Raw genomic sequence first — 25851 nt, 5'->3', positions numbered from 1 at the left:
GCAAGGGACTAATGAACAACAAATTTGTTTTAGTGTTGTGTTTGAATGACTTGCATAAATTTTTCCATCCCCATGGGGAAAAAATAAATCTAATAACAAGAAGGGGAAAAAAAATTCTCTCCTCCTCCTTAATTTCGTAAGCCGCAAGCTAAACTCTTGCCGGCACATTCGACTTCTTTAATCAAACAATAACTTGGACAAACAGGAGTGAACTTTTATACTAGTACAAAAGAAAAGGAAAGCAAAAATCCGGAAACAAATCTACTAAATAACCCAAAGCGAGGTACAGAAATGTGAGAGGGACTCGGTCTCATAGTGTCGTTCTATAGTACCTTTTTTAAAGTTATATACACCCATATCCGAGCCTGCTAAATCTTCATCATGCAAATAGACCATAGGAGTATCATCGGTAAAATAAATGTGATTCGCTTTGCATCCGTTGATACTTGATGCGAGAAAGGAGAAAGATGCATTGTCTCCTATAAAGATGGCTCGATTACCCAAAGTTTTGACTTTTACCAACTTATATTTGTATGGGCCTTTCTTCTTCTTAGCTTCCTTAAGTTTTAAGACATAGAAATACTTTGTCTTGAATGGCTCTTCATCACGATCATAAAAATATCGTTGAATGAAGAATAATTCTCCGCATGATTCAACAATATATTTCCTTCTGTCTCCACATTTCATTCGCACCCATTTAGGAACACGTGCAATAGGTGTTCCATTAGGATGTTGTTCGCCATCAATGTCACAAACATATACTTCATAAGAACCCATAACATAAAATTTACCTTTACAATAAGCAATGTCGTAGAATAATTGTGGATATATATATATATACGGGTCCATGCTTCATCTCCTGGCCTTGCAAAAGCTAACAACCCTGATGCTATACCGGAAATTGTCATGATAACACAATCTTGGTTGTAGTGTTGTGCTTGTGAATTCCAAGGATCGGTAGAAGCAATAACTTTGTCGATATACGCATTACGTTTTTCATGAAGCTGAACACCAGTCCGTAGCTCCATATAGGATGGGAGATTGATTTGGTGTCTTGTCAATGGGTTTAGGAGATTAAGTTGTAAATCCACATCTACCGTAAACAACCAGCCATAGCCAACACTTCTACATTTTCTTCCAAGGGTTTCAGGCAAATTCATGTAGTAAACCCTTTTATCCGACAAATTATTAAATCATCGAGAAGGATTTGTTTTTTCTCTATTGATTTCGAGTCCCCACTTATTTTCCTCAGGAAACATAAGCCATGGAACCTTCGGAGGAACTTCGACTTTACCTAACATAACCTCCGTAGCTAGTTTCCATGATTTACATGTAGCACTCACCGAAATAATATCTTTCAGGAAATTTAGACGCTCAAATATGGAAATAAGAATATCATTTGGAACTTCATCCAACATTGTGAAGTCTCGATCTATTTGACACTGAAAGTTTTTGTCAAAAAATTGAACGATTAAAATAAGAGAAGGCAGAGATCGAGGTTGTTGTTTGAAACAAAGTGATTCCAGGCGTGTATTTATAATATGAAAGAGTTAAAAACAATTCCTAATTCATATATGTTTAGGATTTAGGAAGAAAATTTACGTGCCTTGTATTTATATGCAAGTTAAAACAATTTCTAATTCATATATGTTTAGGGTTTTATGAATTATGAAGAAAATCTACATGCCGTATATTAATATGCCAAGAGTTAAAATAATTCCTAATTCATATATGTTTAGAATTTAGGAATTAGGAAGAAAACTAGATGAAGTAATCTTAGTTATGGTTTTTGGTAGTAAGAAATTTTGTGAAAATTTCTTAATTTTCACGAAATTTTCATTCTCACGGGAAAGTTGTTCGGTGATTGATATTTCTTCTCATTGAGCACAAACAATTTTGTTCTTGAGAGGAGTTTATTTTCCAAAACGTAGCGCAAAGAAGCAACCTTTTTTGAACCGTTTACGTAAAGATTCTTTCGAATTTGAATCATAAAAAGAATTAAAAAGGAATTAACGATCTCGAGCGGCCACTACAAAGTTCAATGTGGATGATAATCGACTCGACTTATTAATTAAGATTAGCAGTACAATGAATTAATCGATTATCTTCTTGAGGTGTAAAGACTTCGGTTTCGAAAACTCATTTTTTTCTAAGTGGCAGATTTTGAAATTTATTTCAGTTTTGAAAATCATTTTGTTTAAAGTGACAATCTTTTTTGACTCGAGAAGGTAATCGACTAACTCGTTAATTTTAACTAATGGATCGGATCGATTACCACCTCCGTTGAACTTTGTACTACCCGCTCGAGATTACTAATGCTCATTAATTCCCTTTTGACATTTCCTTAATACTAATTTGGATCGATTGTTAGGGGAAATAAATTATCTCTACTTTCATGGAGAAGAACATGTGATATAGTGTTAAACTTTGTGAAATTATATCGATCTAAAACTGATTATTATTATGATAATAAACTCAAATTAAATTGGTGCCACATGAAAAAAACTGGATCCAAGAGTAAAGAATCATTATTTGTTGTTAATGTGCCAAATGTCCAAAGTTCCAAGTTTCAACCAATATCTGATCGCCACGTGTCTCATGCACCGATCATAGGCAAATGGACTAACAAACAGTAACATATCCCTGAAAGGAACATGACTAGCAAATGAAGAGCCTATAAAGAGGTCTGCAAAACACAAAATTTGCAATCAAAGATTTCCAAAAACAAAGGGACCAGTGGTGATTAGTTAGATTTGGATCTGCACAAACATCCGTTTAAAAGAAAATTTCCTGCAAAAATAAAAAATACCATATGAAATTATTTAGAGTATTGTTACTAATTGAAAGAACATAGGTAAAAACATACTATTACATTTACTTACAGAGGTTCTCACTTCTTCTTTTTGGTCAACTTAACCTTCTCCTGTTGAATGTAGGGTGTCCTAACATTTTCCAAAACATACTTGTAAGTTAGAATACTATCGGGGTCGGTCCAGGAGACAATGTAAACTAACTAGGCAATAGACACTTACTTGATAAGATTCCCTCAACTACATATGATGTTCTTATGAACTGTAAAGTTGTACACGGTGTCTTTCGGGATCCCACTGATTTATGTGTTTTTCTATATCTTCTTCTTGTCAAATCCTATATCACATCGAAAGCAGTATAGCAGATGTATAATGGCATGTTGCTGGTAAAGTTTGAGCTTGTCAGGATTTCGAATCAGAGACTGAGGCATCTCCACTGTGGTCTCGAACTGAAATTAGGATTCAGGAATTGAAATTAGGGCTATTAACATTGATTGTCGGATCAATTTATGGGCTAGAACAGACCATATAGGTAGTCTATTAAAATTAGGATTCAAGAACTAGCCTAGTCTATGAATCCATGACATGACTTTAGGAAGTTATTTGTTAGGAATTAAAACTCTCCTCTCTCTTCATTTTTCTTAAAGAAAATCAGTTAGGAATGCATGAACATAGTGGTAAGAAGATCTAGAGATGGTGCGTCTTCTAGAGTAATAAAGAAGAGTTCATGCATATGTTTTTTGGTTGTGACTTTATTAACATAGTATCACAGGCCTGAGTGTCGGACGAAACAAAAAAATTCTCGTGTCCAATGTATGATGCTTAATTATTGATATATTCTTTTTTATGAAATATTGCACAAAATGAGAAATACCTCACATATCTATATCGTTTATAGCTTTTCAGGGTTGCGAAGAGAGAGTTAGGAGTCTCAATTACTACCTCAATCTCAATTTTTCGTACAAACTACAAGATCACAATTCACAGAGACAATTACAAACTTACAATATTTCTTCCTAAGTATAATTAAAGACTAATGAGTTACCTTAGTCATTCTGAAATTGCAAAGAGCAGGTCTGTGACAAGCAATAACAACAATTACTACTTACAAGAGTAAAAACACTGTCTCTGTAATTACTAGCTCAGTCCAAAATCTGTATTTTAGTTTCTCGAATGCTTTCTTTTTAAGTCGAGGCGGTTAAGTTTCTAATTTCGTGGTTTTGATAAAATCACCCCCCAACGACACTCATTTTTAGCAATTTCTAGAAATTGCATGTTAAATTTATTTTTTTCACCATAGTAAAATTGCATGGGCTTTCTGCCAATGGAGCTGCCGGAAGTCTAAAAACACTGTTGATTTTAGCTTTGGGTTTTTCGCCATGGCTGCAAGAGCAGAAGGTACGGGAACAACCTCTTTACGATTGCAAAAAAAATGCTACGTATTACGACATTCTCCTTCCCTCAAAACGGGAAACCTTAGCACACCGGAATTTGTCCATTACAACCAGAGCAGAAGGCCTTTTTGTATTTGAAAAAAGAAAAAAAAAAATGAAATTAAAACCACAGAGGAGAAGAATAATATTTGGAATAGGAAAAAATATTTGTCTTATTCATAAAAGGAAAGAATTCAACAAAGACCTTTATGACTCCTATTTATATGGACGTGCCTTGGGTCCTACAAAATTGAATTTTGGTATTCAATAAAAAAAAAGGTATCTTTATGTATGACAAAATAGCCCTTGATATTATTACATATGAGAAACAAAAATATAGGACTTGGACGAAGGTTTAATTTGTAATTTGTAGGATATTAGTTAATTAGTAGTGGTACTACTATTACTAGTAGAATTTAACATACTTAGTTAATAATTTTGGGATCATGAATTAAAGTAGCACTAATAATGGTGTTCTAAATTAGTTTTCTTTTTGATGAATATTTGTCCTAAAATAGTTAGTTGGTTAGTTTTAAATTATCTAATTATCCATTTAATATTTTTTCAAGTTTTTATTACAATCTCCGTAGTACTATTTTCATAGTTAACGGTGGGGATACATATGTATGTAAAACAAATGCAATCAATTTATTTATTTGGAAGTATACAGAGAAGCTGAAAACTCGTGCATGTTTAGAATTTATGAGTTTCACTTTTCACTATGTATACATAAGGCCTTGTACATAATTACATTGAAGAAATCTAATGATTAATCAAAGATAATTAAATGACAGTTAAATATACTTATTAATTATGAACATGAGAATGCAATTCATTAATTAAATGCAAAAGGGTGGGTCATGTAGATCCAGTACCTTCCTAGTGGAGAAAACTATCGTCTAGTCCATGGAAATTCGAAAAAAACATACATTTTTTTCAGAAAAATTGCATGTCTAAAGGATTAAGAAGAAATGAGCTAGGACGGTTATCTTCCTTCTTGAACAATATATTTCGGATCGATCATCAACGAAAATTAACCCCTATATATTCCTAGGATAAATGAAGGATTAATTAAGGGCTAAATGATCTATCTTTGATATAATAATAACGTCCATCCATCATCATAAAACTCTCTCTCGTTCAGAGAAAGAAGAAATAACAAACAAAATTAACACTAGACTGATTTCTTGGCCTTCGACTTGTAATTTCAATCCTATCCTCATATGGGATGTCTTCAAGAATGATTTCTTCTAGTGTAGGTGACACTGGTTGTTGTCCATTCATACTATATAAGATATTGCTTAGTTTAGTTTCCTTGAGAGAACTCCCACATTTTCAAAATCAAGATGCATTGTGACATTTCACTAAACTTGATTTCGATCGAGCTTCTGTGAATCATTAATCTCGATTTCCATATCCTTGCTCTTCTCCACCCATACTACTTTGAGATTTTGTGCTTCGATATCGATCTTTCTCAATTAAGGACAACCGAAAATGCAATTCTTCTCTAGTTCAGGAAGTCTATCAAGCTTTAAGCAATTGATGAATTACAAATACTAAAAAGCCATACCTTTAATGGGACAGGCATTTAATTAGATACAATATATGCCATATCAATTGTCGATATATAATATTCCCTACGAAAATATTACTTTACCCGCCAATTGTCGACATCTCTTCCTCACCACCTTGAACTCATAACAATGTAAGAAACGGAAAGAGATCGCTCCAATTGAAAATCCCCAGCAATTCATACCCTTCATTGATGAAGGTCATGAGTTCGACCCCCGACGAAAGGTTTTGCCAAGAACGCTCATCATCACATTGTTTAAAGACCCTAAATGCGAAACCTTGTTAAGCAATATTATGTTGTGAATGAACATCTCATGCATGTATTACGTGCAATCTCGAATCGAGCTTCACTTGATTAATTAGTGTATTGACCCGAGATGAACAAAGTTGTTAAATTAAATTCTGAAAAGAGAGGGGTGTGGTTGTCATTGGAGAATGAACTTTCTTCTCATTGTTCAAGATAAACAAAATTTTCTTTCCATTATCGACCAAATGACAGGCACAAGACTCAGCTCTCTAATCTAATAACCGTTACTTGGTTGTAGAGTCTCTTGATAACGTAGGAGACGAGTTTTTCCCATTAATATAAATCTCTACTTTGATCAAAATTACACATCCATCGATCGAATGACTATATTTCAGGGACATATACATACATGGATGTAAGAATGAGGGTGAGAAACGACAAATTATACACCTTAAGGGTACGGGACGTTAGTTTTTAAGGAATATAATTAAATTTAGAGTAGCATGAATAACAAATTTATTTATAGCTTATAAACAGCAAACAATATGCAATTATCTCATTAATTAAAAAGGATATTTTAATTTAATAAAATAAATAAGTGATGATCAATAAACATACTTACACCTTCATAAATAAATACTTATAAAATAAATACATCGGTCGATTTGGTATATTCAATTTAAATTTTAGTTAAATTACACATCGATAGATCTAATGGTCGACTTTTGTTGAACCGAATCACTTAAATGTCCAATTTTTATGGGCTATACTGTCGAACCAGATAAGAAACAACCAATTGATACTGGGCCATCTCAAATTCAAGCTATGTTATGGGTAAATATTACTGGGCCGATTCGGCCCCTAAACCGGAACGAACCGTCGGCCCAAAACTGATATTTTGCCTCTTAGTTCCTCCGATGTCTTGTTCAATCTCATCGGCTTCCTTCGCTCGAGCATTTCAACAAACACTTGTCGGAAACTCAAGACAGAATTCATATCAATGAAATAGAGTGTGAGATTTTTTCTACCCTTGTTCGATTTCCAGTTGTTTATGTCGTTTTAATAGTGTTGATGGAAAATTTGAGGAGAAATTGTTGTTATCTGCAACATACATGCAAGGTGTTTGCGTATTTGTCTGAGAGAAGTTTAGTTTTAAGAGATGAACATTTGTTGCCTTCTTTCCGGTTGTTACAGTATCGAAAAATGACTAGGCACCGACGCGTGCAAGATAGAAGCAAGTTGAAGAGGAACCAGAGCCTTGAAATCGTAACCGAAAGGTGCAAAAATGTTGGGAAGGTGTTGTTTTTAATGGATGTTTTAAAGAAAGAGAATGAGATGATCATACCAGTGAGGAACTTGGAACACTATAGGAGTCAGATCAATTTGCCTAAACCTCATAGGATTACAGATTTCATTAGGAAGTCTCCAAAGCTATTTGAATTGTATAGGGATCAAAAGGGAGTGCTATGGTGTGGATTGACTGAAGAAGCTGAAGTTTTGTTGGAAGAAGAGCGGAGATTGATTGAAGAAAATGGAGATAAAGTGGCAGAGTATGTTACGAGAATGTTAATGATGTCGGTTGATAGGAGGCTCCGCTTGGATAAAATTGCTGTTTTTAGGAGGGACTTCGGTTTGCCTATTGATTTTAGGAAAACATGGGTGTACAAGTATCCTCAATATTTTAGAGTGGTTAAAGTTAAATCAGCTGAATATGGAGAAGGTGAGGATTATTTGGAACTTGTGGATTGGAATCCAAATTGGGCGATCACTGAATTAGAAAAGAAGGCTGCAATGGAATCGGCAACTGACCTAACTGTAAATGATCAAGGGCTACTTTCTTTGCCATTTCCTTTGAAATTCCCTGAAAATTATAAAAAGGTGTATAGACATGGTGGAAAACTAGCTCACTTTCAAAACCTGTCTTATGTGTCTCCATATGGCGATGCTAGCGAGCTAGAGAAAGGGACAAAGGAATTCGATAAGAGAGCAGTTGCAGTAATGCATGAACTAATTAGTTTCACCCTTGAAAAGAGATTGGCGACGACCGAGCATCTTACACATTTCAGGCGAGAATTCGTCATGCCACAAAAGCTCATGAGACTTCTCTTGAAACATTTTGGTATTTTCTACGTTTCTGAGAGAGGCAAGCGATTTAGCGTGTTCTTGACAGAAGCTTACCAAGGTTCAGAACTGATCAAGAAATGTCCTTTGGTTCTCTGGAAAGAAAAAGTGATGGACCTTGTTGGTTACAGGGGAAGGAAGAAAAGGATTCCGGCGTTTAGCGACTTATCTGATATGGAAGATACAGATTTGTTTGGCAGTGTTTCAAAAGATGAAAACGTGGAATTACAACCTGAGGAACGAGGAGTTATCGGTGGTTTAGAAGATGACTCTCTTATAGACGATGATGAAATGGAGACATGGGAGCTTTCTAGGACATATGGAGATGCTGACATGGCTCAGTAAATGCATTATGGATTTGATGTTTTTTAATTTATCTTGAAAAATGACTCTTTAGTAAGAAAAACTGCAAAGATTTAGATCTCAAAGTTTATTGTATGGTACTCTATAATAAGATATCTTGTCACATTTCAGCTGCTATTACTAATTTGATTATATAATTTTTTACAAGTTTGTCGGTTGTCACCAAGCTTACTATGTCCACCATGACTAGAAATGTTCCAAGAACAAATGTAGCTACTGAAAATACCATATCTCGAATTTATGCATAAATCGACATTTCAGTCCGAAGTTACATAAAATGAATCCAAGTAATTAAAAAGATGCAAAATTCTTAACAATAATAACAAGGGAATAATGTTCATTTCAGTTAATCGCCTCCTCTTTCATTTCGTAAGCCACAAGCTAACTACAGAGGTTAGAGCTCGTCAAACACAATGAACTTCTCAATCAACACCTCTTCCAAATAATTCAATGGACACTTCTTCATCAAACACTACAAAGGTTAGAGCTTGTTTTACAACATAAAACTTCTTGAATGAGTCTACATAGCGATAAATACACGCAACAAGAGTTCTGATGGGAAATACTGTCCGTCTTTGCTCAAATGTGATGGTGAATGCCCATAATGGTGCCAATGTGATTGATTTGATAATCAACTAGACCAGAGATTCCATGAAAGATCTCATGGCTTTCGAGTCATCTTCGGTATTCGGCTGCTTCTGAGGTTTAAAGAGCTTCCAGAGTCCAACAGTCTGCTTCCTAACTGGCACATCTCCTGTAAATCTCGTAAAAAACCTTTCACACTCTGGATATGGCTTGACGAAAAGATTAAAGAATCTAAGTCTGCTTAGCTTTATCATATCTTTTAAACGCACCTCACAATCAAGAGCACCTTTTGAATTCAAATACTCTATCACATTGTACCGGGGGACAATCTGCTTCTCAAAGTTTACACCCAAATACTCTGGAACCTCAACCAAGCAGCCAATATCGAATCTCATCCGACTCACTAAAAATTCAATCTTTTTCTCGATATCTTTTATATCATACACAATCACCCTGGGTTCTTTCCACAATACCTTGAATGCTTCTCTACGAATCAAACCATGATTGCATAGGCAATCAACTCTCAGTTTCACTTCAATGCCTGCTCGAAATACTCCCTCACTAAAAATCTTATACTTGATCGGTTCACGGCATTTTAAAGTCCTGAACATCTCCAAACACCTTGAAAGTTCACCTAATTCCATACTGAGAATTTTAGGCTCTCTGATAATCTCATTCCTTACCATGTTTTTGCAAAATCCCAAATCCCGAAATTCGTCAAGCAACGGATTTAGTCTATCTTCAATTCCCAAACCTAATATACCCGGAAACAGATTCAATACCCTATCAACTCCTTCTCTACGGATTCCAAACTTCACCAAATAATCAACTTTCCTATAAATTTCACTGTCCTTCATCAAAACTAACCGTGAAAACCCCTCTAAAACCCTATTCACAGTGCCATTACAAAACCCTAACCCTTTCAAAACATTTACAGCTCTACAAACCTCATCTGGGTCTACCTGGAACTTCTTTGAACTCTCCAAAACATTCCTATGAGCCAATGGAGAAAGTAAAACGCCCAAATTTCCAAACTTTGAGACACCCACTTCCCATTTCTTTAAAAACTCATAATCTAACACAGCTGGGCAATCATATATCAATGAAACAAGAGGCTTTTGTGGGATTTTAAATGACAATAGCATACCAAAAGACTTTTCAATGTCATGGAGATTGGAGTTCAACAAAAAATGGCTTCTTTTGAGGAAACTGTGGAGTTGGGGTTGAGAAAAACCGTACCTTTGGAGGAGATTTGCAAGAGAAACTTGTTTTCTGTATTGGGAATTGTTTTCGGGATGAGAATTGGGATTTGCAGAGAAGAGAAAAGATTGAGTTTTGATTAGGTTTTGAATTTGTTTGTGAGAGTGTAATGATAAGTTATGGAGATTTCTTCTTGTTAGGAGTTCAATAGCCATTGAAATTGTTCGGTGGATTGAAGCTTCTTGAGCTTGATTGGCTTCATAATAAAACTTCAATGGAGAGAGCTTATAATCGAACCGGCTGGTTTAGTTCGGTTCAATCAAACTGAAACAAAATCAACTTTCTCCTCTAAACCCAACTTGCACAAAAGGGTTTCAACTTTCAAGCAAAAAAGCACAAAAAATTTTGTTCTTAAGTGGAGTTTAGTTACCGAAACGTAGCGCAAAGAATCATCCTTAACTGATTATGCAAAGGTTGTTTCGAATATGAATCATGAAAATAATTTAAATGGAATTAGGATTCTCGAGCGGCGACTTACAAAGTTTAATGAGGATGGTAGTCGACCCGATTCATTAGTTAAAATTAACAGCATAATAAATTAATCGATTATTTTTTAAGACTTCAGTTTCGAAAATTCATTTTATTTTAAGTGGTATATTTTGAAAGTTATTCCAGTTTTGAAAATCATTTGATTTAAAGTGACGATCTTTATATTTCGAGAAGATAATCGAATAACTCATTGTATCGCTAATTTTAACTGATGGATCGGATCTACAATAAACTTTGTAGTCTTTCGAGATTATTAATGCTAATTAACTCCCTTTTGAGATTTCCTTAAAGTCTAATTTGGATCGGTCGTTAGGGGAAATAAATTATCTTCTACTTTCATGGAGAAGAACATGTGATCTATACTATTAATTAAACTTTGTGAAATTATATTGATCTAAAACTGATTATTATTATGATAATAAACTCAAATTAAATTGGTGCCACATGAAAAAAAAATGGATCCAAGAGTAAAGAATCATCATTTGTTGTTAATATGCCACGTGTCCAAAGTTTCAAGTTTTCAACCACTATCGGATCGCCACGTGTCTCATGCACCGATCTAAGGCCCACTGGATTATTATCTATACTCTCTTCAACTAATCTATGGGGTTTTTTTAATTTTAACAGCCTTTTCTGCCTCTTCCATGAAACAATGACACTTGTTTTTAGGTTTTTTTATTTCTATATTTTTTTTCTCATTAAATTTTTTTAATTTTTCCACTTGCATGAACTTGTAAATCTCCAAAACCCTCGTCAAAATTTCCATTTTTTTCCCATTACTTGAATCTTAAATTCAGATTCTCCCAAGAAATAAAAAATAAATTTTTTTTCCAGTGGGGAGTGAAAAAAAAAATTCCTTTTTTTGAGGGGGGAGACGAAAAAATGAGATGGGAAAAAATCCAGCTCCTTGAACAAGGAGGAGGAGTTGGATTTGTTGTTGATGGTGAAAAAAGTGAAACAATATCAGCTGGGCCAGGAAAGAGATGGGGCCATACCTGCAATTGTATTAAAGGGGGAAGATTTCTTTATGTCTTTGGTGGTTATGGCAAAGATAACTGTCAAACAAACCAAGTGCATGTCTTTGACAATGGTATGTCTTTGAAAAATTGTTGGTTTTGCAATGTGGGTTGTGTTTAAAATTGTGAATTGAGGTTAGGGATTATTATATTGTTAAGGAGTTAATGATATAATTCTCATGGTTGTTGCTGTAAGTTTGTTTTGAGTAGTAAATTAGAGGTTTTTTTCTTTTTTGGGTGTGAGCTTGGGTAATTTTGTATTGGTCATGTCAAATGGACTAATGGATGCAATTTAGTTTATGGGGTTGCCATTATTGTCACGAGGGAATTGGTATGCTCTCTGAATGTGCACGTAAAAATGGCAAAACTGTTGGATGTAATAGTTTATCTGAGGTTTTACATGATTCCGGTTGCCAATATCATTCACACGTTCTGAAAAAGGCAAAAAGAATGGCTTATATGATGATTGCATTTGCCTTCTTGTTTTGGTATTATGTTGTAAACTCTCTCATTCGCTATAGCTGATTTACAGCCAATCTGACATGGAGCCAGCCTGAGGTAAAAGGAAATCCTCCAACTCCTCGGGATAGCCACACTTGTACTGCTGTCGGTGACAATTTATTTGTGTTTGGGGGTACCGATGGGAAGAGCCCTCTCAAGGATTTACACATATTTGACACTTGTGAGTGTGCTTGCTAATTTGAGTAGCTGCACCTGCTTCTGATGCTTCTTCTTTATTCTTACACATTACTTAAGATCCGTTGTTTGTTTCTGTGTTTATGGTTGTTCCAGCTACACACACGTGGATAGCTCCTAGTCTTAGAGGCGACGGACCCGAGGCAAGGGAAGGTCATAGTGCAGCTCTTGTGGGTAAAAGGCTTTTCGTATTTGGTGGCTGTGGAAAATCTCCCGGTTCTGGTGAAGAAGTATATTATAACAATGTTTACACACTGAATACAGGTATTTCTCTACTTATGGACGATTACATGTTATTTTTGCTTCTGATTTTCTGTTAATCTGTAGCCTTGACACAAATTACCTCCTTTCTTGGTCTCGCTTGTAGAGACATTTGTATGGAAACGTGCTGCTATAACTGGGACTCCCCCGTCTGCTCGAGATAGTCATACTTGCTCATCCTGGAAGAACCAAATCATTGTGATTGCCGGTGAAGATGACCATGACTTCTATTTGTCTGACGTCCACATCCTTGATACAGGTTTTTTATTTTTCTAAAAATATATGCCATTGGCGAGTACATGTTGCCTATCAATGCTTATCTGCCCCTGTTCGTTATTTTCCAGATACTCTCATGTGGAAAGAGTTGAATACCTCAGGCCAGCTGTTGCCTCCTCGAGCTGGCCATTCAACTGTTGCTTTCGGCAAGAATATGTTTGTTTTTGGAGGGTTCACAGATGCTCAGAATTTGTATGATGACCTTTACATGCTTGATGTTGGTATGTTTCATGCTAATGCCTGAAAGCAAAATGTGTAACACGTGCCATTATGTAGTTGCTCATGTGTTTCTTTTTCTATTTTCTGGGCAGAAACTGGTATATGGACAAAGGTGATAACTACTGGCGATGGGCCGCCTTGTCGATTTTCAGTGGCCGGAGACTGCATTGATCCTCTAAAATCTGGTGTTCTTGCATTCATTGGTGGTTGCAACAGTAGTCTTGAGGCACTGGACGACATGTATTATTTATACACAGGTTTGACATATGGTCCTTTTATCTCACGGATGAGAAAGATTCAAGTTAGTTTTCAAAGATTTTTGAAGTTCTTAACTGAGCACGATCAGGTTCTTATTAGTTTCTGATTTTTTTCTTCCCATTTTCCTAGGACTTGTGCTTGATGATCGTAGACCTGAATCATTATCCCTTAGGAAACAATTGAAGTTAAAATGTCAAGAACAAAGTCTTACTTCTCCTGTCCATGATGGTGCCCTTGTCTCGATTGATACCAGCGTTGCATTGCGGCAACCTGTTTCCATTTCAGGTTTCAGCCAACCAGGTATGAGTTATGTTCTTATTCCTTTTCAGCAAGTGTTTATACGATGAATTGGTCCTAACCAAAAAATACTATAAAAAGGAATGTGTTATGGGAAAAAAATAAGCAAATGAATGATTGATAGAAAATGATAAATCACAGCGACTAATAGCTGTATTATCTAGTCTAAAACGTTTCAGTGTGGGCTTGCAGTTACTAATGAGTTTTTGGTGTGTTTTCATGCAGGACGAGAGAATGTACCATTAAATGTAGCTCAAGCTTTTGAAGGGAAGAAAGCCTTTCAAGCTCAGGTTACTGAAAGTTTCCCACTTGGATTTAGTATCGAAACTATTATAGATGGAAGATCTCTCCGGGGAATATTACTTGCAAACAAACCAAGTTCGCTGCCAATGGCTAATGAGAATTCAAGCAGGTGAGAATTCGTTCATCAGCTGCAAAACACCAAATTTTGAGGCAGTTTTGTTCCCTTTTTATTACTGGGAGTTATTCTTTCTGATCAGGAAAAGGACTTCGTCGGAGTCTGGTGGTGTTATGCTGAACGGTGAATGTAATAACAAGTCAAAGTCCCCCAGAACCTCCCGGGAGAATTCAACTGATCACGGGCAATCGGACGTTGTTCATGGTCAAACTCGGACAGAAGTCCCTCCGACTCCTGATTGCAGGAATCTTGCACTGTCTGAGCCTCAAAATCCACAAATGTCTGAGCCTCAATATGTAAGTCCTTTTTATTGTTTTCAGTATAGTTGTGTATGATTAATTTTGGTTCCAAATGATTTCGTTTTGAAACCAGTCGGATGTGGACAGCATGATTAAGGTTCACTTTTTCCAGGACCCTGCTGATGCACAACCGCCGACAGCTACTTTGACTTTGAATGATGATAAGTTAAATGATGGACAAGACTCCAGCATTAAAGCTTCAGAGGATACCCCAATGTCGAAGGACTCCATTAATTTGTCCTCTGACCAAGGTAAGGGTACAGATAAATGATTTAGTCAGTTATACAGAACATCTTTGCTGCACATTTCAGTCACTTGGTCAAGGGGTTTCCTTCGTTTTCATTTTTATTTTGTGTTGGCAGAGCAAATGAAACCTACTGATGAGGAACATTGAGATCCGGCGAACAATCTCTAACTTTTTGGGGTGGCTTTTGAATATAATAGAAAACACAAAGCCATTTTTTGTACATTTGCCGGTTTGGTTGACCAGACAAGCAGAAATTGTACTCTTTGACTGGTTTGATCGGCCTGCTGATGATAGTTTCTTTCTTTTCGGGTGGACTTTTTCTCGTAGCTCTCTTATCTTTCCACTAGAATCTGATCCAAGGTTACAGTTGACTATAGTTGTATCCCGCTAGTTTTCTTTGTAGTCGTCAGTAGTTAGCATTTTACGTTACATATTCAGAAATTACTTGTTTGAGGTTGAAAAAGCCGTAGGTAGCTTCTTCTGAGTTTTTATGGTATTCTTTCTGTTCGATGCGGCTTATGAAAAAGTTTTCTCAGAAGCAGGATGGATAGTTTTCTTCTCTGGATGAGAGTTTTCGGTGATTTTTTTTCTCTGTTTGTAGACTCAACAATTGAGTTTCCATGGCTTGTTATGGAGATGTCCAAAATTTTATTCTTTTCCAGTTCCTAATATTCTTTCAGCTGGCAACCAGCAAATTATGACTCTATGTTGTATACTTGCATTGCACTCATGTTGCTTACTTCCATTACTGTATTATGGAGTCGATATTTATCGTAGTAGGTATTGCGAGCTATGTCGTATGGGGACTACGAAAACCACGATGACAAGATGAGAAATGTTGTTGCTCTAAAATTAATGAAATCAGTGTCGAGATGTCACGTACTTAGTGTTTCCCTCGCCTAAGTAGCACGGCACTTAGCTAGAATTGCCCCTGCAAAGCTAAGTCGGCCTTTAGAATCCTAGCGGAAGTCTTAGAATAGTTTAAGAAGTTGGAAAGTAAGCTGGAATATGAGAGAATGAGCTAGCTATGAAAATGCTCTTTATTGTTTAGGAAATGTGTGTTGTTGTACAAATGAGGGGGTTCAGTCCTTTATATAGCCTACCAACTACTCTAGAGAATTCTATATAAGAAGATTCTAGAGAATGTACAAGAGTGTTCTAGAGTGTCTAAAAGCTCTAGAACATGTAGGAGCCTTCTACAATTGTGTGGAACCTCCCGGAGAAGTCTAGCCCAAGGCGGAGCCTTCTAGGGTCTTTCGGAGTCCGATCCTTCCGCAAGCTTCCGGAACCTTCCCGATCCTTATAGCCGCTTCTAGAGTATTCTGGACCTCTCTAGTCAATTCCATATCCTTCTGGATCCATCTCGAGCCATCCGGATAATTTTGGAGCATTCCGGGTAGTTGAACCCGTGGAATATGACGGAGAGACGGAGGGTTCGCCTGAGGAGCGACGATGACTAGTTGGGAGGCAGAGGAGTGGCAGCGATGAGAGGATCGAGAGTTCTCACTTCTCCATTTTCGTTTTTGTGTTGTCTTTATTTTCTAAAGCCCTAACTTTCTTTTTTCATCTCGTTTTCCATGATACCGCCCCTTTTACCGAATTCGAAAGCATTTTTTTGGCCCTTTTTTAATCGTGCCCAACACCAAAAAGATTTCAATTTTTCGTGACTTATTTGACATGTTTCAAGATGTCTCTGCTCCGTTCCCAACGCCGGGAGGTCTCCTGGACGGGGCGATGGCCTTGACTCATCCCGGTGCTACATAGTTCGTTAGGTCTTCTTAATAAACTATTTTCGAATGTTATCATAAACAAATCAGCACTTCAATTTGACTTATTTGAGTAAAATTATTCGAATTACATCGAACAGAAACAAACTGAGAGAACGATCACAAACCGAACTAATTTGGAATCGGTTCGTCTAACAAAACAAAATTGCTATACCTATACGAAAAAGGAATGAAAATCCAATGAAGAGCACACGACAAGACAACAAGACAAGACATCAACAAAGACAATGTTCGTCTTCTTAGTTGTTGTTGGCGTGGTTCATATAAATACTCCACTATAGAGTTAAAGCTCTCCATTACAAGAAAGAACAAATTTCGATTGCCACCCAATCAAATTTCGAAACAAAGTCGGGAACTTTAGGGTTCTACAATCAATCCCTTCCCTCCAAACTTCAATCAACTGAACTTCGTTGTAAGTCTTCTTTGATTGAGCTATGTTCAATCGTAGTTTCTGAGTTTATATGATTCAATGTTTGTATTTGTCCATTATTAAGATGGGTTTTGGATTTTGTATTGGATTTTGTTCATAGTGATTGTTTTCTTCTTTTTTCCAGTATCGATTTTTTCTGTGTAGTGAACTTGTTCATTTTATGTTGAAGCTGAGTTGGGTTTGTTGACAAGGGGGGTTGGAAATGTATAATCAAGAAGGAAGTTTTGATTTTCAGTTTGGTCAGGGACCACCACGGCCACCGCCCTGTCCTCCTCCTCCACTTCAGCCCGGAACTTCAATGTATCGACTTGGTCCTCCTCAAATGTACCCAGTTACGCAACCAAACTTGCAATATCCTTCACAATTCGGAACTCAAGTCATGGATTTTGGAGGACTTCAGCATCTCCCACCACCACCTCCTTCCACTTCAAGCTCTTTGAGTTCGTCGGCGTATGGAAGTCCTACGCCTGAGAATTATCATTCTATGGAGGAAAGTCGACCTCCTCCGCCAAAGCCTTCAGATGAGAATCTTGTTCAAAAGATTAAAGATTTTTGCCAATGCATTGCTGATAATGGTGTTGGGTATGAAGATATGGCTCGACAGAATGAAATTGGAAATCAAGAGTTCGAATTCTTGTTTGGTGGTCAGCCAGGAAGTAACGCTGCGACTGCGCATGAGTATTTCCAATGGCTGAAGAAGAAATTTATTTCGACGAAACAAACGAATAATCTTCCAATTGAAGATCAAACTTCAAAGCCACAAGATCATTTGCAGATTGCAGATACATCTCATGCACCTGCTGATTCCGACATGGAGATGGAAGGTCAGTTTAGAATGTAGATTGACTTTTATTGTGCCATTTTTATTTCACTTTCACTGACCTTGTGATGCTGATTTATACTTTTTGTTCTGTTTTTGGGTGTTTCAAGATGATATTACCCTGCCAGAAAATGAAATGGGGATTATAAGCAGTTCTACTGAAGTTCATAACGTTGCAAATTATTCACCAAAAACTGATCGTGATTTAGAAGAGCATTTACAAGCTCCAGGGCTGAAAGAAGAAGGTAAATAATTTCCATAAATTTTACTGTGTGAGCTATTTTGTCAGTGGTTTGATTTGTTCATAGAAGATATGCTTCTTATTATTATATGAGAACGTTTTTGATAGCATCAGTGACAGTGCTATGACCATAATAACCAATTATTTGCTTCTTTTTTCTTTCTATCGCTAATCTTAATGTTTCTCTTTTTCTTGTACATCAGGATCGATCTCTAATCACGAGACCAGGAATTCAACTTGTGTAGTTGAAGAGCCCAAGACTGGAACTTTAGAAAATTGTACGAAAAGTGTAGAACAGGACGATGTTGATACGAAAAGTGTGAAAGAAGATGCTGGGAATAATTTGACTAGAAGAAGAAGACGTTCCAAGAGCAGATTTGATAAAGCACCAGAATGCTTCTCTGATTCACAGATAGAGATAAAGAATGCTGCTGTCACGTCGATGAAAGATATCGATAACGAAAACAAAAAACATGCCGATGACAGTCAACATGAACAATCAAATATCAAACTTTCTGCACCGGAGGCATTAATGAAAAAAGATTCAATGGGCCATACTGACGAAGATGTAATAGAAAAGAATGTAGAAAAGGTAGTTTCTGCTTCTAATCCTCCAAAAGTAGACAAATTTGGAAGGTTGGTCAGAGAAGGTGATAGTGACAGTGACTCTGATGATGGATGTCGTTCTGAAAGGCATACCAGAAGAGGAAGAAGTTCAAGCCGTAGCCTATCACCTCCAGCCAGGAGGAAGAGGAGAAGTCCGAGGAGACGGAGGGATAGACGAAGCCGATCACAGAGGTATTAAATTTCTCTTTTTCATTTTCTAGTCTTGGTTTAATATCCAGGAGGAGAAAGACTAAAGGTCTTCATCATCTTTTATTTTTCATTTTCTCTTTCAGCTGGTCTCCAAGAAGACGAAGCAGAAGCAGGTCACCAAGGAATCGATATATGAGCCGGTCTCCTTCAAGAAATCGAAATAGGAGCAGGTCTCCTTCAAGAAATCGAAATAGGAGCAGGTCTCCTCCAAGAAACCGAAATAGGAGCCGGTCTCCTCCCAGAAATCGATATAGGAGCAGGTCTCCCTCTTTCCGACATGAGCGTGGCATGAATTCTGCGAGACGTGACAAGGGTTATGGTCAAGTTCAAGTGTGCTTTGATTTCTTGCGAGGCAGGTGCCATCGTGGAGCATCATGTCGGTATCTTCACAACGATTCTGACAAAAATGATGGATCTAAGCGATTCAGGAACACACAATATCCGGTAAAAGTTGGTATTCAAGAAGGGGAAAAAGTAGCGAGTATTAAAGTTGATGACTTGAAGAGCCGGGAAATAGATCGACCCATTGATTTCAGAACAGATGCTATTACGTGTATTGACGTGTCCGAAATGTCTCCCGGCGTGCCGATAGCTGATACGGGCACCTTCAAGCCACATTGTGATGAATCGCAGCAGACAGATGGCTCCTCCATATCTGAATCATCCCCAGTCCGGAAATCCGTAATGTCGCCGACTAAGCTCCCAGCCTTTCCGAATCCAAATATTGCTGATGTCAGCATTAGTCATTCCCAGCTGCCCCTTCCTCCTCCTCCATCTTGTTCATATCCGACATACAATACACATTTGCCAAACTCAATACAGCAACCCTCATCTGGGGAGATTTTTCCTCTTCAAAATTCCAATAATTTCAATTCCTCGTGGGCCTCCTTACCACCTCCTCCAAATTTTCCACCTCCACATTTGCAACAATATGATTCAACAATGAATCCGTCTTTGCACTTTCAGCCAAGGAATTATGACTTTGGTTCTCAGACTATTTCAAGACCATATTCTACGGAATTTCAAGTCCAGTCACAGATTGGGGGGCATCATCACCAATCCTACCCACCACCACTGCTCGAGCCACCTCAGCACGTCTCGGATTCAATGCCTCCACCCATGTATGGTGTGCAAGGTCAGCAATTTGGTGGCCCTGGTGGTTTCAGAGAAGATAGACCGTTACAGATTCCGATGCAGGGTTCAAATGCTCAGAGTTCCTATGCTAAAGGAAATAGTAATCCCCAATCAGTGTCTTATGGTTATCAAAATCCTCATGCATATACTCTAGAGCATCCATCTTTCAGTGTTCCGACTTTACAAAATTCAAACAAGGTAGATGGTGAGAATTTTCCTAAATTTGGTGAGAACCAGTATGATCCACTTTCTGACAGCATGGAGCCACCATTGAACTTGTCCGAAAAAGTCGATAACTTTACAAAGTCAGAATTCAGCTCTGACTTGAGGGACAAGCCATTGGACATGGAAGAAAAGAACACTACGAAAGACGTTGAAGCTGCCTATGATGCAGAAGTGGGATCTGTTGAAAACGGAAGCCCCTCAGATCATGCCGCTGGTGAACTCGACATCGATGAAACAAACTCTCCAGGAAAGAGTAAGTCGAACAAAGATTCGAAATCGATGAAGATATTCAAGGTTGCCATTGCTGATTTCGTAAAGGGGGTTTTGAAACCATCATGGAGAGAAGGCAATATGAGCAAGGAAGCATTTAAGACGATTGTGAAGAAAACTGTTGACAAGGTTTCGGGAGCTATGAAAAGTCACCAAGTGCCAAAATCCAGGGATAAAGTTGATCATTACATCGACACTCAGCAAAGGAAATTGACTAAACTTGTGATGGTAAGTCTTGCATTGCCCGTTTCCCTGTAATAACTATCATTAGTTTTCAACCCTTTTGTGAATAATTATCAACTTCATCTTTCATATGTTTTTGCAGGGCTACGTTGACAAGTATGTTAAAGCGTGAAAATGATATATTCGAGTAGTCAGTGGCGGATCCAGTATACGAGAGCTTTTTGGGATTTATAAATTTAGTGTTTGTAAACTTATTTACCGGTACTTCCGTGTCAAAATACATGATGAAATAGTGATAGTGAGTTATTTATCCGATGAACTTTTTACAAAATCTGCATATAGTTCTTACATATTCGGTTCATTGCAGTACGAAATATTTATGGCAATTACATACACTGCCTGTACCTCCATACCGTCTCCATATTCGCATATGGCAATCACACTACGCGTTTAGGCTCCTTTTTTTTTTTTTTTTGTTTTGTCTTCTACTTGTCTCGACTTAACACCTTGAAAATGTCAAGTGTTGGAATGCCCTACATTTCAAAAATTTACATACAGGTCTTCACATTTTTTCATTACATACAATTCAATATGTTTACGAAACACCATTAATCTCGCACTTTTATGTGGATAATTCGCTCGTATATACATGAATTTTTTCATTACATACAATTCAATATGTTTACGAAACACCATTAATCTCGCATTTTTATGTGGATAATTCGCTCGTATATACATGAATGGAGTACTTATTTTTCGTAGGTTTTGATCAAAACCATATGTACATGTTTTTTACTACATAAGAGAAATACAACATAATTTTTGTGTAAATTATGTATGAGAGTCTTTTCGTGACAAAATGAAAAGTTTAAAAAAACGATATTAAAATTTGAGATAGACCATCCATTTGCCCACCCGTTGTAAAAAAAAGCTAAATTATGTATGAAAGTCTTTTCGTGACAAAATGAAAAGTAAAAAAAAACGATATTAAAATTTGAGATGGACCATCCATTTGCCCACCCGTTGTAAAAAAAAGCCTATTATGTTATATGGGCCAAAGGATATATGAATATACGATTACAAGTCATTCACATCGTCTCTTTCGCTTAGCTGCCAACTGAAACAATTTAAGGTTCGCTCCTTCTTTCTGGCAATCTCTCTTTCTGTTTATGCGTTTCTCTGCTACAAACCCAGATGTTATTGCTTTCTAATTTTCAAATTCAATTGAGTATTATACTGTTTAATGTCATTCGTTTGGTGCTTTCACGTCTGAGTTGGGTTTTTTTTTCTTAACATGAGATTTTGATTAATGGATGATAACTGGCATTTGATTTAATCAAGTTAGCAGAAAAGGAAGTTTGTTTTTAGTTAGTTTGATTAATTTAGCTAAAACAAGGGAACCCTGTTTGAAAAAGAAGATTCTTATGTAAAGGTTTGATTTTTAATGGCATTGTCATTGGCCTATCTAAACTCGATCTTACCCAAATGCACTTCTCTCTCACTTATTAAACAGTTTCAGTCATTTCTCGTGACTACTGGTCTTTTTGCATCATTACTCTTCTCGTGCAAAACTTCTCGAGCTTTGTGCTCTCCCACCTTTGAGCAACCTGTCCTATGCCCTCAGCGTTTTTCATCAAATTCAAGCCCCTTCGACAGATGACTTCAATGCCCTTCTGCATGGCTTTGCTCGCAGCCCTGAACCCTTAAAGGTCGTCAATTGGTACCGTTCGATGCTGCGTGGTCAGCGTCGTGTCGATGCACTCACTTGCTCTTTCACCCTGCAAGCATGTGCTCGAGTTTTGGCTTTATCCGAAGCGACCCAACTGCATTCACAGGTTTTAGGTCGTGGATTTATTGCTGATTCCTTGTTGAGCACTACACTCTTGGATGTGTATGCAAAAGTTGGTGACCTTGACAGTTCTGAGAAGCTTTTTCATGAAATGGTAGTGAGAGACATCGCGTCGTGGAATGTGTTGATTGCAGGGTTGGCTCAAGGGAACAGGCCTTTAGAAGCTTTAGATTTGTTCAAGAGAATGAGAATGGAAAATTGGAGGCCCAATGAGGTTACAGTTCTTGGGGCACTTTCAGCATGTGCACATTTGGGTGCTGTGAGAGAAGGCGAAAGAGTTCACGAGTATATAAGAGATCAAAAGCTGGATATGAATTTGCACGTTTGTAATGCAGTAATTGATATGTATGCAAAATGTGGCACTTTAGACAAGGCTTATTTTATGTTTGATAATATGAAATGTAAGAGAAGTCTTATTACATGGAATACAATTATTATGGCATTTGCAATGCATGGTGATGCAAATAAAGCCCTTGAGCTGTTTCGGCACATGGGTGAAGATGGCGTGAACCCAGATTCGGTATCATACCTTGCAGCACTATGTGCCTGTAACCACGCAGGATTAGTTGATGATGGGATTCGATTGTTTAATTCAATGTCTAAGGTTGGGGTGCCACCCAGCATGAAACATTATGGGACGATAGTTGATTTGCTTGGCAGAGGTGGGCGGCTGTGGGAGGCATATGAAATCATAAATTCAATGAAAATGATGCCTGATGTGGTACTATGGCAGAGTCTACTTGGAGCTTGCAGAAATCATAACAATGTGGAAATGGCAGAAATCGTGTCAATGAAGCTAGTGGAGATGGGATCCAAAAATTGCGGTGATTTTGTTCTGATGGCGAATGTTTATGCTGCTCAAGAAAGATGGTTAGATGTTGGTAGAGTTTGAGAGGTTATGAAGAACAGGGAGGTGAAGAAAGTGCCTGCTCTTAGCTACATTGAAATAGAGGGTGTCATACACACTTTTTATACTAATGACACGACTCATTTGAACTCCACAGAAATTAATGCCAAGCTGAATGAGATTAGGTTTAGGATTAATGAATATGGGTATACAGCCAAGACTAGTCTTGTCTTGCATGATATAGAGGCAGAGGATAAAGAAAATGCTTTGAGTTATCATGGTGAGAAGTTGGCTGAGGCTTTTGGTTTGATTACGTTAAGTGAGAGTACTCCAATTCAAGTGATTAAGAATCTGAGGATTTGTGGGGGTTGTCATTCTGTGTTTAAGCTTGTATCTAAGATCTATAATCGGGAAATTATAGTGAGGGATCGGGTTCGCTTTCACAGATTTGTAAATGGTTTTTGTTCTTGCGGTGATTATTGGTAATTTCAACTGTATGATGCAAGCATCTGGATTCTGGAGTGAGAAGAGGTTAAAAGGCATAAATTCCGACTGCTTGCTTGGACATGATATCTCTATCTTACCTACAGGCTTGGCTCTTGGCACCTCTTGCTCTGCTTCAAAACATTTTTGGTCCCTTAAGGCTCCATATCTTATCACTATTATTCAGCCACCCCTTGTATTACTTATAAAAGAATTTGCTAAAAAAGTAAATGGCTTGATTTGGGATAATAAAGAGGCAGTGGATTATCTTTTATTTTTCCAGAACTGAACTTGGAGTTTGCTCATATCGTGTCTTTTATCATATGATTTGATATCATCGTCATTAAACTAGCAGCCTTTACAATACTCAACATTTAAGTGAACAATGCTGAATATGTGTTTTTAGAGTTATTTTGTTCTCAAAGTTGTGTATTGATTGAAATGATCAATTGTTGACGTAGAGTCTGTATGGACTTGCTTTGCTACCTTACAAATTTGTTGTTTCTTCTGCTGTGCTTAGCTTATTCCTTTGTTGTTTTGATCATTTTTGCAGGTCCGGATCTGGTATTTATTTGAAGAAAGCGAAATGCATATTCATTTTTCAAAACAGCCGTAGAAGGAAATACTTACTATATCTGGAGAGAACACTATAAGGATCTGCAGATTAGCGAAGCGCCGAGTTATTTGAAACAGGCAGTTGCTAGACTGTGTAGGGAGATTTATTTTTAAGAGTTTAAACCATCTGTGAACAATTATCAACTTTATCTTTCATAATTTTTGCTGGGCTATGTTGACAAGTATGTTAAAGCGTGAAAATGGTTATCCGGATGAAAAAGTCAGAGGATCGACTCTCCATGAATTGCATCGAAGGACTAGCTCGATTTGTGCAGTCAAGAAAAAGTAAAAAAAAAAGTATACTAATAGATCAATTAGTGCGTGTAATCTTTATTTTATTTCTAATAGATCAATTTATCAGCTACTTTTACTTATGATCATGATTATATAATCTCAAAATTAAATTGTATTCTTAATTTAAAGCTTTTTGAGGGCGAATCGGTTAAAATTGTTCTTTGTGGTCTAGATGTTATGGGTTTAGGGAGTTCGAATCACAGAAACATATTATGCAATTATAAGAGGATGTTGCGTATTATGATATGCTCCCTCTTTATACCCACGAAATTTGCCTCTTTGCAAACGGTAAGCTTTAACGGCAAGTTTTAACGCATCGGGATTTAATTTGAACCGAACCAAACTAAGCCCATTTGCCCACTCGTTATACAAAGCCCATTTCGGTAAATAGGTCAAGCGATATATGAATATTTAATAGAAAAAATTGAGTTTTTATCTCATTGTTTCGTATTGACGGAGATTTATCCTGCTGTTTAGAAAATTGAATTCTTATTCCTACTGTTTGAAAACATTAAAAATTTATCTTTCTGCCATTAACTCGTCTTAGATGGTAGTAACTCGTCCTACAAATCAAAATTAATCGATAAATTCATGTAAGAAAAACACGTACCACTCGTTTATCCATTAATTTTGACACATAAAACGAGTAAACGGCAGAAAAGAAACTCCTTTTAACGTTTTGAAATGAGGGAGGAAAACTCTCAATTTCAAAACAGTAAAATAAATCCCGTCGTTATTATGAAACGGTAGATATAAAAAGTCAGTTTTCCCATATACAATATACTAATACTTTCTTGTGATTTACTTCTTCATTCACATCGTCTCTTCGCTTAGCCGCCAAATCAGATAAACCCCCTTCAGGTTCGACTTCGCTCCTTCTTTCTCGCAATCTCTCTTTCTGTTCTGTTTATGCATTATTACGTTTTTCTGCTACAAACCCAGATGTTATTACTTTCTTCTTTTCAAATGCAATTGAGTACTATACTGTTT

General features: G+C 37.0%; 5 protein-coding genes across 5 annotated transcripts; 3 read left to right on the top strand and 2 right to left on the bottom strand.

Moving 5' to 3' along the window:
* Positions 1-264: 264 nt before the first annotated feature.
* On the bottom strand, positions 265-1160 carry LOC139883978 (putative F-box protein At1g65770). The gene is made up of 2 exons (XM_071868066.1): positions 842-1160; positions 265-761 (listed from the first exon to the last, which is right to left on the bottom strand). Exons 1-2 carry the CDS (start codon positions 1158-1160, stop codon positions 265-267), a joined length of 816 nt encoding a protein of 271 aa, XP_071724167.1.
* A 5973-nt stretch (positions 1161-7133) lies between these two features.
* Positions 7134-8528, top strand: LOC139883977 (protein WHAT'S THIS FACTOR 1 homolog, chloroplastic-like). The gene has a single exon (XM_071868065.1). It carries the CDS (start codon positions 7134-7136, stop codon positions 8526-8528), a length of 1395 nt encoding a protein of 464 aa, XP_071724166.1.
* A 653-nt stretch (positions 8529-9181) lies between these two features.
* Positions 9182-10546, bottom strand: LOC139883976 (transcription termination factor MTERF15, mitochondrial-like). Its single transcript, XM_071868064.1, has one exon. It carries the CDS (start codon positions 10544-10546, stop codon positions 9182-9184), a length of 1365 nt encoding a protein of 454 aa, XP_071724165.1.
* A 1216-nt stretch (positions 10547-11762) lies between these two features.
* Positions 11763-15014, top strand: LOC139883975 (uncharacterized). The gene is made up of 11 exons (XM_071868063.1): positions 11763-11970; positions 12429-12578; positions 12689-12856; positions 12960-13112; positions 13198-13350; positions 13441-13605; positions 13736-13858; positions 14129-14315; positions 14404-14617; positions 14733-14871; positions 14983-15014. Exons 1-11 carry the CDS (start codon positions 11763-11765, stop codon positions 15012-15014), a joined length of 1692 nt encoding a protein of 563 aa, XP_071724164.1.
* A 7203-nt stretch (positions 15015-22217) lies between these two features.
* Positions 22218-23955, top strand: LOC139883981 (pentatricopeptide repeat-containing protein At1g34160-like). The gene is given in 2 exon segments (XM_071868067.1): positions 22218-22319; positions 22321-23955. Coding segments are annotated over 2 exon segments (1737 nt in total).
* Positions 23956-25851: the final 1896 nt, after the last annotated feature.

This window comes from Rutidosis leptorrhynchoides, unplaced genomic scaffold (genome assembly GCF_046630445.1).
Source record: "Rutidosis leptorrhynchoides isolate AG116_Rl617_1_P2 unplaced genomic scaffold, CSIRO_AGI_Rlap_v1 contig485, whole genome shotgun sequence".
Taxonomy (NCBI): Eukaryota; Viridiplantae; Streptophyta; class Magnoliopsida; order Asterales; family Asteraceae; genus Rutidosis; species Rutidosis leptorrhynchoides.
The sequence above is the reverse complement of the archived record's forward strand: the minus strand, read 5'-3'. Positions and strand labels throughout refer to the sequence as shown.

What these genes read in the sequence shown, in the direction of transcription:
- LOC139883975 (XM_071868063.1), top strand. Translation starts at nt 11,763, where the DNA reads ATGAGATGGGAAAAAATCCAGCTCCTTGAACAAGGAGGAGGAGTTGGA. An exon ending in CATGTATTATTTATACACAG is followed by an intron (nt 13,606 to 13,735) that starts GTTTGACATATG and finishes CCATTTTCCTAG; the next exon opens with GACTTGTGCTTGATGATCGT. An exon ending in TAATTTGTCCTCTGACCAAG is followed by an intron (nt 14,872 to 14,982) that starts GTAAGGGTACAG and finishes TTGTGTTGGCAG; the next exon opens with AGCAAATGAAACCTACTGAT.
- LOC139883977 (XM_071868065.1), top strand. Translation starts at nt 7,134, where the DNA reads ATGGAAAATTTGAGGAGAAATTGTTGTTATCTGCAACATACATGCAAG.
- LOC139883976 (XM_071868064.1), bottom strand. Translation starts at nt 10,546, where the DNA reads ATGGCTATTGAACTCCTAACAAGAAGAAATCTCCATAACTTATCATTA.
- LOC139883978 (XM_071868066.1), bottom strand. Translation starts at nt 1,160, where the DNA reads ATGAATTTGCCTGAAACCCTTGGAAGAAAATGTAGAAGTGTTGGCTAT. An exon ending in AGGAGATGAAGCATGGACCC is followed by an intron (nt 762 to 841) that starts GTATATATATAT and finishes GTTCTTATGAAG; the next exon opens with TATATGTTTGTGACATTGAT.